Source organism: Lontra canadensis, unplaced genomic scaffold (assembly GCF_010015895.1).
Source record: "Lontra canadensis isolate GAN:19392208 unplaced genomic scaffold, GSC_riverotter_1.0 scaffold2, whole genome shotgun sequence".
Taxonomy (NCBI): domain Eukaryota; kingdom Metazoa; phylum Chordata; class Mammalia; order Carnivora; family Mustelidae; genus Lontra; species Lontra canadensis.
The window spans coordinates 15,515,768-15,534,647 of record NW_022630996.1 but is presented as its reverse complement, the minus strand read 5'-3'; the positions used below and the strand labels follow the sequence as shown (position 1 = coordinate 15,534,647).

The 18,880-nt window shown below is 37.5% G+C and overlaps 1 protein-coding gene across 9 annotated transcripts in view; it reads left to right on the top strand.

The window, feature by feature from the left end:
• Window positions 1-18,880, top strand: part of NRF1 (nuclear respiratory factor 1) — a 144,821-nt gene that overhangs the window by 42,479 nt on the left and 83,462 nt on the right. For 8 of the 9 annotated variants that reach the window (XR_004384040.1, XM_032869367.1, XM_032869357.1 and 5 more), the window contains exons 2-3: window positions 8,236-8,467; window positions 16,803-16,917. Coding sequence is in view for 8 of the 9 variants with exons in the window: in XM_032869367.1 (XP_032725258.1) it covers window positions 8,245-8,467; window positions 16,803-16,917 (338 nt within the window). In the remaining variant the exon portion in view is untranslated. The remainder of the gene's footprint in view (window positions 1-8,235; window positions 8,468-16,802; window positions 16,918-18,880) is intronic. The other variant, XM_032869305.1, reaches the window with a different exon arrangement.

Here is an 18,880-nt window from a genome sequence, read left to right as displayed (position 1 = left end):
GTCAGAGTTGATGTAATAAAGAACGGCTTATCAGATGCCCGGCTCAAAACCTTTTGCACACAGTTAAGAAAACCATATTCTTAGAGCTGGTTGCCTGATCTGAAGATAAAGAAATTGAGGGGCGCCTGGGTGGCTCAGTTGGTTAAGCCTCTGCCTTCAGCTCAGGTCATGATCTCAGGTTCCTGGGATCGAGCCCATTGGGCTCTCTGATCAGTGGGGAGCCTGCTTGCCCCCCTTTCTCTCTGCCTGCCTCTCTGCCTACTTGTGATCTCTCTCTCTGTGTCAAATAAAAATAAAATCTTTAAAAAAAAAAGAAATTGAGACAGTCCTTGCAAGATGATGAATCAAGAAGAATAGGACCATAAAGACCTAGGAATTCTGGCATCATCATCATCATTAATATTGAGCATTTATCTGCCAGGCACTGTGTTTATTGCTTTATCTGGATGATCTCAGTTAATCCTCATATCCTTTGCATACAGGTACTATCATTTTCTTTTCATTTAAAAACAAATGACGGGGCGCCTGGGTGGCTTAGTGGGTTAAAGCCTCTGCCTTCGGCTCGGGTCATGATCCCAGCGTCCTGGGATTGAGCCCCACATCAGGCTCTCTGCTCAGCAGGGAGCCTGCTTCCTCCTCTCTCTCTGCCTGCCTCTCTGTCTACTTGTGATCTCTGTCTGTCAAATAAATAAATAAAATCTTTAAAAAACAACAACAATAAGAACAAATGTTGAAATTGAGACTTAGAGGTTCTAAGTAACTTGTCCCAGGCATCCTGGATATCTGGTAACAGTCTGTGCTGTTTTTGAAAATTGTTACTGACTAACATGTTTTCAGTTAGTAGCAGTTCCTATCCGTTTTGCTGTCCACAGACTGCTTGTGGATGAAAGAAAGCTAAAATGCTTTACTAGAAATGAGTGGGCGGGTGCTTATGAAGATCTCTAGCAGTATGTGTATGCCAGTCACATCTGGCTTTAAACAACCTATTTTATGTATTATTTTATGAAAACATTGAAAGCATCATTTCTAAGTATCCCACTCTGGTTCAAAGAAGTCTGAAATATGGGGCGCCTGGGTGACTCAGTGGGTTGGGCCTCTGCCTTCACCTAAGATCATGATCTCAGGGTCCTGGGATGGAGCCCCGCATGGGGCTCTCTGCTCAGCGGGGAGCTTGCTTCCCCCTCTCTCTCTGCCTGCCTCTTTGCCTGCTTGTGATCTCTCTCTCTCTGTCAAATAAATAAAATCTTTTAAAACAAAACAAAACAAAAAAACAAGTCTGAAATACCTTAGCCTTTGCTTTGTACAGAGTGCAGAATAAAAGTAGTTAGAGAGGCTGAAGGGTGGGATGGGGGGAGAGGTAGGAAGAGATGAGGCACTGGGCACAAATGACAAGGCCTGTGAAACAGACAGCCCTATTGATTTCTGCCACAAACCGCATTCTGCAGGAAAGAATGGAAATCCATTATACCAAATGCATAGCGGACAAATCCCTTTGAAAAGCAGTTAGATGCCATCTAATCCCAAATCATTTAAAAACAATTATGAAGTACCCAGAATTTTAAAATGCCCTAAGTAGTTTGTCTCTTACACTAGAAGAACAGTGAAATAGATGGAAAAACAGTATTTTCATGGTACTTTCCTCTCATAAATTATGTTTAATTGTGCAACTTAAATAGTGTGTTAAAATTGCATTTTAGATATGTACAAATCTGGGGGATAGGATATAGTCCTTTGAATATTCTGAAACACACCAAACATAGGATATGGAAGAAACCTTACCAGATAACTTTCTTTAAAAGAAAAAAAAAAAAAAAGAAAAAAAGAAAAAAATTTTTTTGATATAATTTTAGACTTCTAGAAAAGTTACAAAAATAGTGTAAAGAACTCTCATTACCCATATTTCCCAGATATTAACATTTTACCGTGTTTTCCTTATTTTTTCCTCTTTTAAATAATTTTTTACCAGGTACGTCTTCCAAAGCTCCATTTGAAGAAATCATGAAAGTATTACACTACACAGAGATACAGGGCTGGGGAGATGACCTCAAGCAGAAGAGAAAGTGTGGAAGAGGGGTGGGGGAGTCAAATGATCCTGAGTGATTCCTAATCTTTTTGGATTTGAGGCATTATGTGGTGTTTTATTTTGTAATTAAAGTGAATTTTATTTTGAATACAAAATACTTCCTGAGGTAACTGAATAGCCCCAAAGTTAAGAATCAGAGTTAGAAGGATGAGTTGTGAAATGTATAGTAGTGTGAGAATGACAAGAGATAATTTAATTAAGTTAGAGGGAAAAAAAAATTAGAAACAGCACAAGAATATAAAACAGAAATCAGGCACCTCGAAAAGGTGAAAATTTGTCGTTTACAAAGAACCAGTTTGCCTGAAGAACAAAGACAACAGGATGGGGCTTAAAGCAGTCTAACTCTGGGGTGGTTGAGGGGTGGGGGTAGGTATCCAGGGAGGGGAAAAGAAAGAAAGGAATCACTCAGAGAAACTAAGGATTTTAGAAGTTTTCAAAGAAGGAAAGGGAGAGTTTTACAATAGAGGAGAATAAAAATGCAAGAAGAATTTTGCATGAATAGATAATTATGTTCTTTACTTGTAGCCATAAGGGTTATATCTAGAGGGCTTTTTTTGTTGTTGTTGTTAACTCTAGATATGCAAAGCTGTATTCTGTTGCATGCTGATTGAATTCCAGAGTGGGCATGAGGGGTGCGTTATACAAGTAGAGATTGTTAGTGCACAGCTTAAACACTCAGCTTGTCAGAATGCATCAAAATTTAAAATACATATAATCTTGGGACGCCTCGGTGGCTCAGTGGGTTAAAGCCTCTGCCTTCGGCTCGGGTCATGGTCCCAGGGTCCTGGGATCGAGCCCGGCATCGGGCTCTCTGCTCGGCCGGGAGCCTGCTTCCCTTCCTCTCTCTCTCTGCCTGCCTCTCTGCCTACTTGTGATCTCTGTCTGCCAAATAAATAAATAAAATCTAAAAATAAAATACATATAATCTTGACAGAAATTTTACCTTTAAGAATTTAGTTTTTTAAATTAAAACATTTTTAAAATTTTAATTCCAGTATAGTTAACGTGCAACATTGTATTAGTTTGGGGCTTACAGTATAGTGATCCAGCAATTCTATACATTACTCCATGACTCTTAATCCCTTTCCTGTATTCCCCCCAACGCCACCCCTCCCAACCATCTGTTTGTTCTCTGTAGTTAAGAGTCTGTTTCTTGGTTTGTCTTTTTCTTTTTCTTGTTTGTTCATTTGTTTTGTTTCTTAGATTCCACATATGAGTAAAATCATATGATGTGTTTCTTTCTCTGGCTGACTTATTTCAGAGTATTATACTCTATTTTTTAAAAATAAAATAATATGCAAAGGATTTTTAAAAGATAATAAGGGCTAGTTTTATGATTCTGCTCTATGATAGTTATGTATTCTTTGTAAAATAGTTACCACTGGTGTCAAGGATGATATTTTTTTAATTGTGGGAAAATATATATAACATAAAATTTACCATCTTAGCCATTTTTAAAAAATATTTATTTATTTATTAGAGTGAGAGCCCGTGTATGTGTGAGTAGGTGGAGGGGTAGGGAGAGGGAGAGAAGCAGACTCCCTACTGAATGTGGAGCCTGACATGGGGTTCGATCCCACGGCCCTGATCATGGCATGAGCCAAAATCAAAAGTTGGACGCCTGGGGCACCTGGGTGGTTTGGTCAGTTAAGTTTTTGTCTTTGGCTCAGGTCATGATCTCAGGATCCTGAGACTGAGCCTGGAGTGGGGCTTCATGCTTAGCAGGGAGTCAGCTTGTCTTTCTTTCCCTCTGCTCCTCACCCAACTCGTGCCCTCTCTCTCTCAAATAAGTAAAATCTTTGGGGGAAAAAATTTCCTCTTAAAAAAAAAAAATAAGATTCTCTTTCTCTCTCTCTCTCTCTCTCTATGAAGATAATGAGAAGACAGTCCAGACTGGGAGAAAATAGTTGTAAAAGTCAGAGACACAAAGAACTCTTAACACTAAACAATAAGAAAATGAACAACCTGATTAAAAAATGGCAAAAGACCTGAACAGACACCTTACCAAAAAGTTAAATAGGTTACATATAAGCATGTGAAAAGATGTTCAATCATATCATTAAGGAATTGCAAACTAAAACAATGAGATAATACTACACATCTATTAGAATGGCTACAATTCAAAACACCAACACCACCAAATGCTGATAAGGGTATGGAGCAACAGGAATCTTCATTTATTAATGGTGGGAATGCAAAATGGTATCACCACTTTGGAAGACAGTTTGGAAATTTATTACAAAACTAAATATATTCTTACTATGCAATCCAGCCATTGTGCTCCTCGGCATTTATCAAAGAAGTTAAAAACTTCTGTCCGCCAAAAAACTTGCACAGATGTTCATGGCATATTCATAATTGCTAAAACTTATAAGTAACCAAAATATCCTTCAGTAGGTGAATGGATAAATAAACTATGGAACATCAGATCATAGAGTATTATTCAGCACTACAGAGAAATGAGCTATCAGGCTATGGAAAGACATAGACAAACCTCAAATGCCTGGCTAAGTGGAAGAAGTCAACCTGAAAATGCTATATAGTGTGTGATGGCAGCAATATGAAGTTCTAGAAAAGACAGAACTATGGAGATGGTAAAAGAATCAGTGGTTGCCACGGATCAGGGGGAGGAAGAATTGATAAGTGGAGCACAAATTTTGTAGGGCATTGAGACTATTGTCTGTGACACCATAATGGTGGAAAATGTCATTATATGTTTGTCTAAACCCACAGAATGTAAAACACAAAGAGTGAACCATAATGTGAATTATGGGATGATAATGATATGGCAGTGTAAGCTCACCCATTAGAAAAAATGCTTGACTCTGATATGGCGGTTATTGATACTGGGGGAGGCCATGCCAGTGTGGGGGTGGGAGAGGGAAAATTATACCTTCTCCTCAATTTGTCAATTATACCTCAGTAAAGGCTTAAAAAAAAAAATTTGACACATGGTACAACATGGATGAACATCGAGGATACTCTGCTAAGGGAAATAAATCAGGACAAATACACTTATATGAGGTCTCTATACTAGTCAGATTCATAGACACAGACAGTAGACGGGTGGTTGCAGAGGGCTGGGAAAGGAAGGGAAACTGAGGAATTGCCTCACAGGTACAGAGCTTCAGTTTTGCAAGATGAAAAGAGTTCTGGAGATTATACAACAATATGAATGTATTTAACACTACAGATCTATACACTTAGAAATGATTAAGGGGCGCCTGGATGGCTCAGTCAGTTGGGTGTCCAACATTTTTTTTTTAAGATTTTATTTATTTGAGAGAGAGCAAGAGCATGAGTCGGGGGAGGGGTAGAGAGAGAGAGGGAGTGTGTTTACTACTGTGTTTACTACTCTGGGTCTTTTGCCCCTCCATATAAGCTTTATTTTTTTTTTTTAATTTTTTTTTTTTTAATTTGTTTGACAGAGAGAGAGAGAGAACATAAGCAGGGGGAGTGGGAGAGGGAGAAGCAGGCTCCCCTCTGAGCACAGAGCCCAATGTGGGACTGCTTCCCAGGACCCTGGGATCATGACCTGAGCCGAAGGCAGACGCTTAACGGACTGAGCCACCCAGGTGCCCCACCATATAAACTTTAAAATCAGTTTGTTGTCTATAAAATAACTTGATGGGATTTCATTTGGAATTACATTGAATCTATGGATCAAATTAGGACATCTTGACAATATTGAGTCTTCCTATCCATGAACATGGAATCTGTTTCTATTATTTATGTCTTCTTTGATTTCCTTCATTAGAGTTTTGTAGTTTTCTTTATATAAGTCTTGTCCATATTTTGTTAGATTATACCTAAGTATTCTGTTTTTTTGTTTGCTAATGGAAATGGCATTGTGTTTTAAATTCAAATTCTATTTGCTGGTCTAAAGCAATTGACTTTTGTGTATGAACTTTGTATCCTGCAACATTGCTCTAACTCCCTTAGTTTCAGGAGGTTTTTTGGTTCTTTTGGATTTCATATATATATATATATATATATATATATTCATGTCATCTTGAACAAACACAGGGGTTTTTTTTTTCTTCCCAATCAGTATACCTTTTTATTTCCTTTTCTTGTCTTCCTGGACTAGCTAGGACTTCCAGTACAGTGTGGAAAGTTGTGGTGAGAGGGACCATTCTTGCCTTACTCCTGACTTAGCAGGAAATCTTCTAGTTTATTGACTTTAAATATGATGCTAGATGTAGATTTCTTGTAGTTTTTTTGTTTTTGTTTTTTGTTTTTAGAGAGAAAGAGAGATGGAACATGAGCAGGGGAGGGTCAGAGGGAGAGAGTCTCAAGCAGACTCCCCGCTGAGCGTGGAGCCTGCCACAGGGCTTGATCTCATGACCCTGAGATCATGCCTGAGCCAAAATGAAGAGTCAGATGCTTAACCGACTGAACCACCCAGGTGCTCCAATTTTTTATAGATATTTAAAAATCGAGGCAAGTAAGTTATTCTCTTCTAAGTTTGTATTCCTTTTTCTTTCTTTTTTTTTTTTTTAAGATTTTATTCATTTATTAGAGAGGGAGAGAGCACAAGCCAAGGCAGAGGGAGAAGCAGGCTCCCTGCTAAATGTGGTGCTTGATTGCAGGACCCTGGGATCATGACCTGGGGTGGATGCTTAACTAACTGAGCCACGTAGGTACCCCTGTATTCCTTCTTTTTAAAGGCTGAATACTATTTTATTATATATATATCCACATTTTGTTTACCCATCAATCCATTAGTGGATAGTTGGGTTGCTTCCACCTTCTTGGCTATTGCGAATAATTCTGCTATGAACATGGGCGTATAAGTAGCCCTTTGAGACCTTTCTTACAGTTTTTCTAGGTATAATTGCTGGATCATATGGTAATATTTGCATTTCATTGAGTTTATTGAATATTATATGCAAAATTTTATATACAAGGATATTCATTGCACTGATATTTATAATAGTGAAAATTTGGAAGCAGCCTTGCTACTTATCAGTACGTGATTGGTTAGATAATCACAGTACATCCATACAATGAGTTATATTGCAGCTGTTTAGAAAGGTCTGTGTGTTTTGACAGGTCAGAATATCTAGATAGATTAAAATATGAAAAAAAGAAAATTGTAAAATGATATGTGTAATATGAACCTTTTTTTTTAAGATTTTATTTATTTATTTGACAGAGATCACAAGTAGGCAGAGAAGCAGGCAGAGAGAGAGAGGAGAAAGCAGGCCCCCTGCAGAGCAGAGAGCCCAATGCGGGGCTCGATCCCAGTACCCTGGGATCATGACCTGAGCTGAAGGCAGAGGCTTTAACCCACTGAGCCACCCAGGCACCCTAATATGAACCTTTTTAAAAAAAGATTATTTATGAGAGAGAGAATGGGAAGGGTGAGGGGCAGAAGGAAAGGGAGTAGTAGATTCCCCACTGAGCTGGGAGCCTGATGTGGGGCTCAATCCCAGGACCCTGAGATCGTGACCCAAGCCAAAGGCAGTTGCTTAACCAAATGGGCCAGCCACCCAGGCGCCCTGTAAATGAACCTGTTTTTATTTAAAATCACATGTATTATATGTATGTATATATGTATTATGTATGTATGCTTCAAAAAATTTTTAAAGGATAACAGTTCTGTAGGCTGAGGGGGATGAGGGGTTAGGTTATATGTGCAGTAGAAGAACAGACCTTTATCTTACTGCATTACAAGTTACTGCATCATAACAGGGTTTATAAGAGGCACAGTTTTTTATAAGCAGAAAAACCAATTTAAGTAATTGTATTTTTGGAAAAAATAGAGCTTGACTTCTGTTTGTCTATGACTACAAAGAAAATGTTTTGTGTTTCACTTACATACCATGTGTTTTTATGTCTACAACACATCACTGGGATCTTTAAAGTATCTTTTTATTGTTATACATGGTATGAAGGATATATGTACGGTCTTGTGGCCTGACATAAAATTAGCACAGTGACTTTCTATCAGAATGGTTTTACATAAGGAAAATGTTCTACCATTTTTGGATCATACTTGAATGGTGCTTTCCATTTCCTGTGATTTGGTGTGGTGTGGTATGTGGTGAAATCGTAGACTTCCTCTGCTCTTGAGGAAAATATTGCTTAGTTTAAGCACTGTGTTACACTGCACACTGAATTCTGTTCTTTGCCTTTTCTTCTGACAGTAGATCTTCATGGAGGAGCACGGAGTGACCCAAACCGAACACATGGCTACCATAGAAGCCCATGCAGTCGCCCAGCAGGTACAGCAGGTCCATGTGGCCACCTACACTGAGCACAGTATGCTGAGTGCTGATGAAGACTCACCTTCTTCTCCTGAAGACACCTCTTACGATGATTCAGACATACTCAACTCCACAGCGGCTGATGAGGTAACAGCCCATCTAGCTGCTGCAGGTAATGCTGTTTGGATCGGAAGCTCTTCATTTTTTTGCTTAACCTCTGGTTTTGTGCATATCTGCAAGGACCTCGGATGCAGACATTCTCATAGATATCTTCAAATCACATTTTCAGATTTTTTAAGCCTTACATTTATAGCTTATGCCTATATTCTACTGAGACTTAAGATCTAGAGTGACATACTATTAATGATATGACTTTGGTTTTGTTTTTTCATCCATTCCAACAGTCTTTTGACTTCTTACTAAAACATTTAGTCCATTTACATTAAATGGAACCACTGATATATTTAGGTTTTAATTTATCATGTTTACTGTATGCTTTCTCATGTTTATTGTATGCTTTCTCTTCATCCCACTTACTCTGTGATTACTTCTCCTTTGTATTTTGGAGGGACTGAAAAGTTTACATTTTTTTTCTTGTTAGTTTGGAAGATACACACACTTTTCCTATTAGTTGTACCCCTAGAAACTATAATACATCCTTAACTTATTTCAAAGTGTTCTGGAATTGGTACTTTTGTCCTTTTCCGGGATAATGCAAGTTTCTTAGAACACTTGAATTTTATTCTCCTCCTTCTGAACTATCTGCTATTGTTATTCTGTGTATTATTTCTTCATATATTCCAAGCCATACAAGACATTATTTTTGTTTTATACTTACTTAGTGTTCATTTTTTCCTTCATATCCAACTTGCCTTCTGAGAATTTTTCTTCTGTCTAAAGATAACATTTAGTATTTCCTTGAGCATGGATGTCTCTCAGTTTTTTATTGTCGGAGGATGTTTTTATTTAACCTTTAGTCTCAAAAGGTGTTCTCACTGGGTATAGAATTTTAGGTTGGCACTTATTTTTTCTCCCTCACATTGAAGATACTGTTCCCACTGTCCTCTGGTTTCCATCCTTGCTTTTCAGAATTCAGCTGTTTCATTCTAATAGCTGCTCCTTTGAAGGTTATCTCCCACAAATCCCTCCTCCAACTGTTCTTAAGATTTTCTCTGTCTTCAGCTTTTTGGTTTGTGTGTGTGTGTGTGTGTGTTCTGGTTTTGTGATATAGCTGGTTTTGGGCTTCTCATTTATTTTGTTTAGGATTCTTTAAACATCTTGAATCTGTGGATTGATGTCTTTCACCAATTCTGGAACATCTTAGTCACTAGATTTTTTTTTTTTAAGGTTTTATTTATTTATTTGAGAGAGAGAGTGAACACAAGCACGGGTGGGAGGGGTAGGAAGGGCAGAGGGAGAAGGAGAGGCAGGTTTCCCACTGCAGGGAGTCCAGTACAGGGCTTGATCCCAGTACCCTGGCATCATGACCTGAGCTGAAGGTAGACCCTTAACCCATGAGCCACACAGGTTCCCCTTAGTTATTAGATTTTGCTTCTGTTCCATTCCATCTTTTCCTTCTGTGACTCCAATTAAATATGTTAGTTTTCTTCATTGAATCTTTTATGTCTCTTATCCTCTATTCTATATTACCATCAGTTTGTCTCTTTATGCTTCACTGTATGTCATTTCTTCAAACTGTCTTCTAGTTTACAGCTGTGTCTGAGGTGATCTAAATCTGTCTACTGAGGTACTAATTTTAGTAATAGTTAATAGTTTCATTTTTTAAAAAAGATTTTTATTTATTTATTTGACAGAGAGAGAGATCACAAGTAGGCAGAGATGCAGGCAGAGAGAGAGGGGGAAGCAGGCTCCCTGCTGAGCAGAGAGCCTGATGTGGGACTCGATCCCAGGACACTGAGATCATGACCTGAGCTGAAGGGAGAGGCGTAACCCACTGAGGCACCCAGGTGCCCCAATAGTTTTCTTTCTTTTCTTTTTCTTTTTCTTTTTTTTTTTAGAATTTCTAGTATTTTTTTCCCTCCTAAATCTATACTATTATCATTTCCAGTTGTAGTAGAAAAAAGAAGTTTTTTTAATCTCTGTGAGTGAAGTAAGCATCATGATTTTACAATAAATTTGGTAATTCTATCCTCTGAAGTGCCATTGGGTCTTTTTCTGTTACATGTTGATAGTGCTGTTTCTTGTTTATGTTTGTTTTTCTTTTCGTATATTGGTTATATTTAAATGAGTGCTGGATGGTGTGTTTGGAAATTTATTTTTAGAAATAATTTGGGGTCTAGAATAGTATATTGCCCTCTAGAGAGGATTTTTGTTTCCTTCTGCCAGCTGCCTAAGGACACTAGCAATCCTGGATTATCTTAATCCAATTTAAGGTTTGAGATTTTCTGGGCCACTAAATGACTTAAAGCTGGGCTATATTTTGTACCATTCTCTTTACTATTTACATTGTGTACTTAGCACTATGTGGAAGACTACATATAAATCATTCCTGGATGGGGTTAGTATTGTATAAGGAACATTGATCTCAAAGATATTTAGGGAGAGTTGGGCAGTAAATAAATTATCAGGAATGGCCAAAATACTTTTTTTTTTTTTTTTAAGTAGGTACTGTATTTAAGGAGAAGAAGACAAATGTGATGAAAAACCACCTTATTACTTTCAGTTATTATCCACTGTGTCTTTCTGGAATTGTAAATTTAAAATACGACTTAGTGGTAGAACACATATGAGATGTTTGTAAAATATATTTTTGAAACATTTATACTTCCCAGAAGAGGGCATCCTAACATAATGAATGCAGATCAACCTCTTTCCTGGGAAGGGAGATGTTTTTGAGACACAGTTTTGCTGTATTACCGTACTGCATTGTCATAGTGTTAAAATTAGGAAAAGACTTCAGTCTAACATTCTCAGTGGCAGATGTGGAAACTGAGGCCCAGCTGGTAGAAATGATTAACCCTTTAATCATTCAACAATTATTGAAGAATTACTGTATGCTCTGTATCACTGTATATAGATACTATGAACAGGACAGGCAAGAGCTTGCTCCTGATGTAGCTCACAGACCAATGGTGGGAGAAGGGTACAAATAATAAAGTAAAATAATTTCAAAAAGCACTGAATACTCTGGAGGAAATAAGGTGAATGAAGAGGGAAGGGAAGGAGATTCCTGCTTTTTCTAATCCTATTCTCTTCTCTCCTTCCACTGAGGTAACCACTATTCTAAATTTGATCTTTATCATTCTCATGCACTTCTTTTATTTTTGCTATATACTTATGTATCAATAAGCAATACTTAGCATTGTTTGGCATGTTTTAAATTTTATTAAAAAATGTCTCTCTATAGCATTGTTTATCCCATTCGGTATTATTTTTTTGAGATTCATTCATGTTGATAATGTGGCAGTATGTTTTTATTTTAAGTGTTATTTGGAATTCCATTCATTATCTGAACATGACAGATATTGGTATAGCACTTAGGCTGTTTATAAGTTTTTGTTATTACAGTAACTGCAAATGAAAATTATTCTATCTTTTCTTGTGCAAATTGTGGGAGTTTCTTTTGGTTTTCAAGCTCTTGACAGTTCCCATAGTGATATATTTTACATTGTGATCTGGGATAAATGAATGTACGTATACTTGGAATAACAGTTTCTCATGGAGTAAAACTTACCCTCTGCCATGACACACCCACTGATATGTCCTAGTATCTTTCACTTTATTCCATTTTATTAAAACAAACAAACAAACAAACAAACTACTCATGAACCACCAAAGAACAGAAACCTGCAGTTTGAAAATACTGCTGAAGGTTATAACCAGGAGGAGAATGAGAGGGCAAAGATGGGTACATTTTCAACTTTACTAAATATTCCAAATGTCTTTCCAAGTCACTTTATTAATTTACATCCCCACAAACAGCATGCTAGAGGGCCTGTTGCTTCCAGTCCTCACCATATTTGGAACTGTCAATTGTTTTTTGTTTTTGCTAGTCTGATGAAATAGAATCTCATTGTCCGTTTAATTTGCTCATCTCTGAGCTAGAAGTTCCAGCCAGTGCAGGAAGATAAGATAGAGTGTCGTTTCAGACTATTGAAATGACTTTTTATTTACTATTGCTTTTCTTCTTCTGCGTATTTCCTCTTTATGCCTTTGTCTAATCAGGTTGGTTGTTTTTTTTCTTGTTGCATGAGTTAATTATATATATTTTTTATTTTATTTAAAGATTTTTATTTATTTATTTTGAGAGAGAGAGAGAAACAGAGTGAGAGAGAGCATAAGAGGGGAGGTCAGAGGGAGAAGCAAACTCCCCATGGAGCGGGGAGCCTGATGTGGGACTCGATTCCAGGACTCTGGGACCATGACCTGAGCTGAAGGCAGTTGCTTAACTAACTGAGCCACCCAGGCACCCAATGATATATTTTTTGATACTGTTCTTTTCATTTATTAGTATCTTCATCCAATTTGTTGACTACTCCTTCCCTCAATTTTTTATTATTTCTTTTTGTCCATAAAGGTTTAAATTTAATTGTGATATTTATCAGTCTTTTACCTTACTGTTTATCCTTTTGGAGTCCTTTTTTTTTTTTTTTTTAAGATTTTATTTATTTGACAGAGAGAGAGAGAGGTCACAAGTAGGCAGAGAGGCAGGCATAGAGAGGGGGAAGCAGACTCCCTGCTGAGCAGAGAGCCTGGTGTGGGGCTTGATCCTAGGACCCTGAGATCATGACCTGAGCCAAAGGCAGAGGCTTAACCTACTGAACCACCCAGGCGCCCCTATCCTTTTGGAGTCTTATTTAAGGAATTCTTACTCCTGAGTTCATAAATACTCTACAACAGTTTATTGTAGAAGTTACAAAGTTCTTTGTTGTTGTTTTAATTTAGCTGTTTAATTCACCTGGAATAATATTTTTGTGTTTATGATATAGGGATCTAGCTTCATTATTTTTCCATACAATCGTTTGTTCCAGTACCATATTTTTAATAGTTCCTCCTTTTCCTACCTCTGTCTTTTGACACAGGAAGGCGTTTGTGAACTCTTAATTCAGTTGCATTGGTTAGTTTGTCTATCCTTCAGCCGGTTCCATACTGTCTTAATGACTGTAGCTTTCTAGTAACCACTGATATTTGATAGGATGAGCACACCTTTTAAAATTCTTAAAATTCTTCACAATTATTCTAGTGATTCTTGACCTTTTGCAGATCCATTTAAGTTTTAGGATCAGTTTATCAATTTCCAGAAAAACCCATCCTGGGACTTTTATTTGAATTGTATTGAGTTTATAAATTAATTAAGCACCTCTATTCATAATAGCCTAAAACTGGAAATTACCCGAACATCTATCAGTAGGATAATGGATAAACTGTGATTTATTTATATTCTGGAATATTACTCACCAATAAAAAGGAAGAAACTTACACATACAGCAGTGTGGATGACTCTCAAGAACATTATTCTAAGTGAAAGAAACCTCACAAAAAAGAATATATATGGTATGATTCCATTTATGTTAAGTTCTAGAATAGACAATGCTAAAATAGGGTGAAAAAATCAGTATTGTAGGTCCTTTTGAGAGATTGGGCAAGAACTGACTGGGAGGAGACATGAAAGAACTTTCTGTAGTGGTGGTATTTTTATATGTCTTGATAGAGATTGTTTATCATTAGTGTCCACATTTCAAAATGTATGGTATGCTTACACAAAATTGAATGTACACTTAAGATTTGTACATTGCATTATATGTAAATTTTACCTCAAAAGAAAAAATTGTAAAGAAATACTGAACTCTAGCTAATGATATTCCTACCGAATATTTAGGTGAATCGTACTGCAGTTTACATGCATCAGAATAAGAAATGATATGGACTAGTGAGTGGGTAGAAAGATGAATGGGGTGCGTGGCTGGCTCACTAGAGCATGCGACTCTTGATCTCAGGGTGGTGAGTTCAAGCCCCATGTTAGGTGTAGAGATTATTTAAAAATTTTTTTAAAAGTCTTAAATTAAAAAACAAAGATGGATAGATGCATGTGTTAAAATGTTATGGTAGAGTGGTAGATACATAAATGTTCACTAAAAAATTCTTTCAACTTTGCTCTATATTTGAAAGTTTTAGTTATAAGATGTTGGACTCCTACAAATCAATAGAATAAAAACAAATAAGCTAATTTAAAAAATGGACAGAGGACTTGAGTAGACATCTCCCTAAAGAAGACATACAAGTGGCCAAGAACCCCATGAAAAAGATGTTCACATTACTAATCGTCAGGGAGATACAAATCAAAACCACAGTGAGATGCTACCTGACACCTGTTAGGATGGCTCTTACCAAATAACAACAAAGGATAAATATTAGCAAGGATGTGGAGAAATTGGAATCCTTATATGCTGTTGGTGGGAATATAAAATGGTGCAGCCTCTATGGAAAACAGTGTAAAGTTTCCTTAAAAAATAAAAAATAGAAGTGCCCTATGTAATTCCACCTCTGGATACTTATTGAAAAGAACTGAAATCAGGATCTCATAGAGTATTCACATTCCCATGTTCATTATTCACAATAGCCAAGATGTGGAGCAACTCAAGTGTCCATTGACAGATGAGTGAATAAAGAAAATGTGGTGTATATAAAGAATGGAATATTATCCAGCCTTTAAAAAGAAGGAAATCCTGCCATATGCAACAACATGGATGAACCTTGAGGGTATTATGCTAAGTAAAATAAGCCAGTTACAGAGGACAAATATTGCATGATTCTACTTATATGGGGTACTAGTCAAACTCCTAGAAACAGAGGTAGAAGGTTAGTTGAGCTGGCGACTGGGGTGTGGAAATGAGAGTTGCTCTTCAACAGGTATAAAGTTTCAATTATGCAAGATGAGTAAGTTCTAGAGATCTTGCGTACAACATTGTGCCTATCTTTAGCTGTTTGTACACTTAAAAAATTAATATGGTAGATCTCATATTAAGTGTTCTTATCATAGTTAAAAAATCAAATACTGGAAAAAATCTTTCAATGGGATTTTTTTTTCATCTACCAGCTGTTTATGATGGAAAGGTTAAAAGCATTTATTTAGGGGGCCTGAGTGGCTCAGTGGGTTAAGCCTCTGCTTTCGGCTCAGGTCATGATCTCAGAGTCCTGAGATCAAGTCTGGCATCGTGCTCTCTACTCCGTGAGGAGCCTGCTTCCTCCTCTCTCTCTGCCTACTTGTGATCTCTGTCAAATAAATAAATAAAATCTTTAAAAAAAAAAAGTATAAATGAATGCTTTTTTTTTTTTTTTAAGATTTTATTTATTTGACAGAAATCACAAGTAGGCAGAGAGGCAAGCAGAGAGAGAGAGGAGGAAGCAGGCTCCCCGCGGAGCAGAGAGCCTGATGCGGGGCTCGATCCCAGGACCCTGGGACCATGACCTGAGCCAAAAGCAGAGGCCCCAACCCAGTAAGCCACCCAGGCGCCCCTCATTTATTCTTTTACTTGCTCTGGGGCTCTTTAGAGGAGTTTATTTAAGTCAGACTAAATAACGTGTAGAGAGATTTGTCTAGATTTTCAGGGAGACTTATTTTAATTGAGCCCCTTAGACCATATATAACATATATGCTAGGGCAAGTGTAAGTAGTTAAACTTAATTTTCATGTAAGCCTTTCATAGGGTTTACAAATAAGGTTAAAAGTGGATCATCTGCTTAAAAAGGGAAAGAAAAAAAAATGAATGTCCTTGATATGTTCCATGAATCAGAGACTCCAATAATTCCTTAGGGTCTACCCTTTATTTTAATAATTAGTTTCAGGGCAAGCCAGACTGACTTTTATTAACATTTTTTCTTTAGAGTGGGATTGTTTTCATCTCTTTCTTGCCAGCATGCTTTCATCAGTTTAACATTGTGGTCAACAACTCCATTTTAGGCACAATTCTCAGATATATAAGAAAAAAAATTTCCAATTTACTCCTCCAGCTCTTCCTCTTTTGGGTACGTTGTTGTTACTATTTGAGTTCCAAGCATGAGTGATTATCTCTGACTTCCTTAACTTGACAGTGTTTTGGGGTAATGGAAAGAGGGGCACAAGGATGGAAATGAAATTTGAAATCTGTGATTATTTTCTTTTGGCAAGCTCTTCCTCTCAGTGTTGCAATTTCATCTAGTACCTCTGAGAATATCGGCTTTGCAGTATGGGCCTGCTGGCAAAACAAAACAAACCACAACATTATATAAAATTTAGCTAGTGTATGGTGGTCATACACCATACACCATAGTGTATGGTGGTGTATGTAAGTCAATCACTTTTTTAGATTCATTGCAAGTTTTATTGGTAAATGAAAATATGATTTGTTTTGAACAATAGCAAAGTATGTTGATAATATCAGGAACATTCTGTATTTACTGAGAATATATTAGGAAATAAAGACTACCTTTTTTGAACCTTTAATTGTTTTCTGTCTCATAGAGCTAACAGGCTTTGCCTGCTCTCAGCACATGCGTTATTATTTCAGGTCCTGTGGGAATGGCTGCTGCCGCTGCTGTGGCAACAGGAAAGAAGCGGAAACGGCCTCATGTGTTTGAGTCTAATCCATCTATCCGGAAGAGACAGCAAACACGCCTGCTTCGGTGAGGGCTCCCTTCTCCACATTGTTGCTGTTTCTCCAATGCTTCATGGTGTGGACAACAGAATTAGAACATACATTACTGGGTACATTGAGGAAACCAAGTTAGGGTCCTTGATGGCAGAATTAGACTTGAAAGTACTCCTATAGAATCAAATAAATGAAATTAGAAATGATGAACAGATGTAACTATGGAAAAAAAGAAAATGTAAGTAAGGAAAGGAGTAAGGAAAAAAAAGAAAAGTTTGGGGGGATATAGTAGTTTCTCTTTTTTTTGTAGGGATGATCTGGGAAATCCTTTTTGACAGGCAGCCTCTGAACAGGGAATTACTGATGTCTAAAGGAAGATCTTTCCAGGCAGGGAGAAGAACAAGAGGAAAGTTTCTGAAGTGGGATGGTATGTGATGGTCCTGTTTGAGGAATAGCCAGGGAAAGAATGACAGGAGATGTAGTCAGAGCAGTAGTAGAGAGCCACATCATGGGGTCATTGGTCTAGTAGAAGGGCTTTGACTCTTGTTCTGAGTGAGATGGGAAGTCAGTGAAGGCTTTTGACCAAAGCAGTGATATGGTCTGATTTATGTTTTCAGAGAAACCATTAGGCTACTGTGTTGAGAATAGAATTTGAGTATACCAGAATGGAAGAAGGAAGAAAATTAGGTTATTGTAGTAATCCAGGCCAGAAATCATAGGGTCTTAAAACCAATATTGCAGTAGCAATGGTAATAAGAGGCGGTCATCCTGGGTGTATTTCAAAAGTCAACCCCCACCCCCAAAGTCAACTCCAACATGATGGATTGGCTGTGGGATGTGAGAGCAAAAACAGGAATGAAGGGGACCTCAAGATTTTTGGTCTGATTATTGGAAGGTTTGAGATGACACTTAACTGGAAGAGAAGAGCAGGTATAGGAATGAGTGAGGGTAAGGCAGGTAGGTCTGTGATACATCTTAACCATTAAGTGGAGAAACAGTAAGCAGTTGATACGTGAGTCTGAAATTCAAAGGAGAGATCTTGCTGAAAATGTCCAAGTTTTAGATCTTATCTAAGACTCTGAGACTGAAAGGTCTTGGTGGAGGTCTTGACCGGAGGTCACCAAGAGAGTGAATGCAGACTGAGGCCTAAAGCACTCTAACTTTTAGAGATTGGAGAGATGAAAGGAATGAGCAGAAGAGTCTAGGAAGCTACCAGTGAATTGGGAGGAAAATCAAGAGTGCAATATACTAGAAACCAAGTGCGAAAAGCATGTTAAGAAGGAGGGTGTGTGATCAGCTCTGTTCAGTGCTGCTGGCAGGTTGAATAAGATGCAGATTGACCATTAGATTCAGCAACATGGAGGTCATGATTGGACTTGGCAAGAGCATTTCCAGTGGAGTGGTAAGGCTGAAAGGATTGGGGTATCTTCAAGAGAGAATGGGAAAAGAAGAATTGGAGAGTGTGAGTATAGACCATTCCTTCAAGGAATGCTGCCAAATTTCTTGTTTAGCATATGGTCCTTTGCTGAAGAGTTTTTTCTGAGGAGTTTGTAGGTTGTACAGAAAGATTATCGTGCAGTGATAGTACACAGGGACTTAATATTTGATGGTTGCACAACGTGCATTCATACAGGATAAGAAATTTTGTCTATAAAATGTTCCAGAAGGTTTTTTTCTTATAGTGTTTTAAATACATCCAAAATTTCTAGGTGTTTATTGGAATATTGAATCCAAATGGAGTGCCAGCCCATGTGAATGATACAAGAGCTAGAAAATAACAGTTTATACTAAGAACAGAAGAGGAAGATTATAAGAAACTGAAGAAAAAAACCCAAAAAGTACTGATTGGAAGCTTTCAGCAAAGTGTTTATATACCAACAGATAGGCAGTTCTCATTTCCTTTCATGATGGGATAGGCCAGAATAATTAGAACATGTTATATATAGACATGTCTTTGCTATAAGGGGCTTAGGCATGATAGTACATACTTTTGGAGA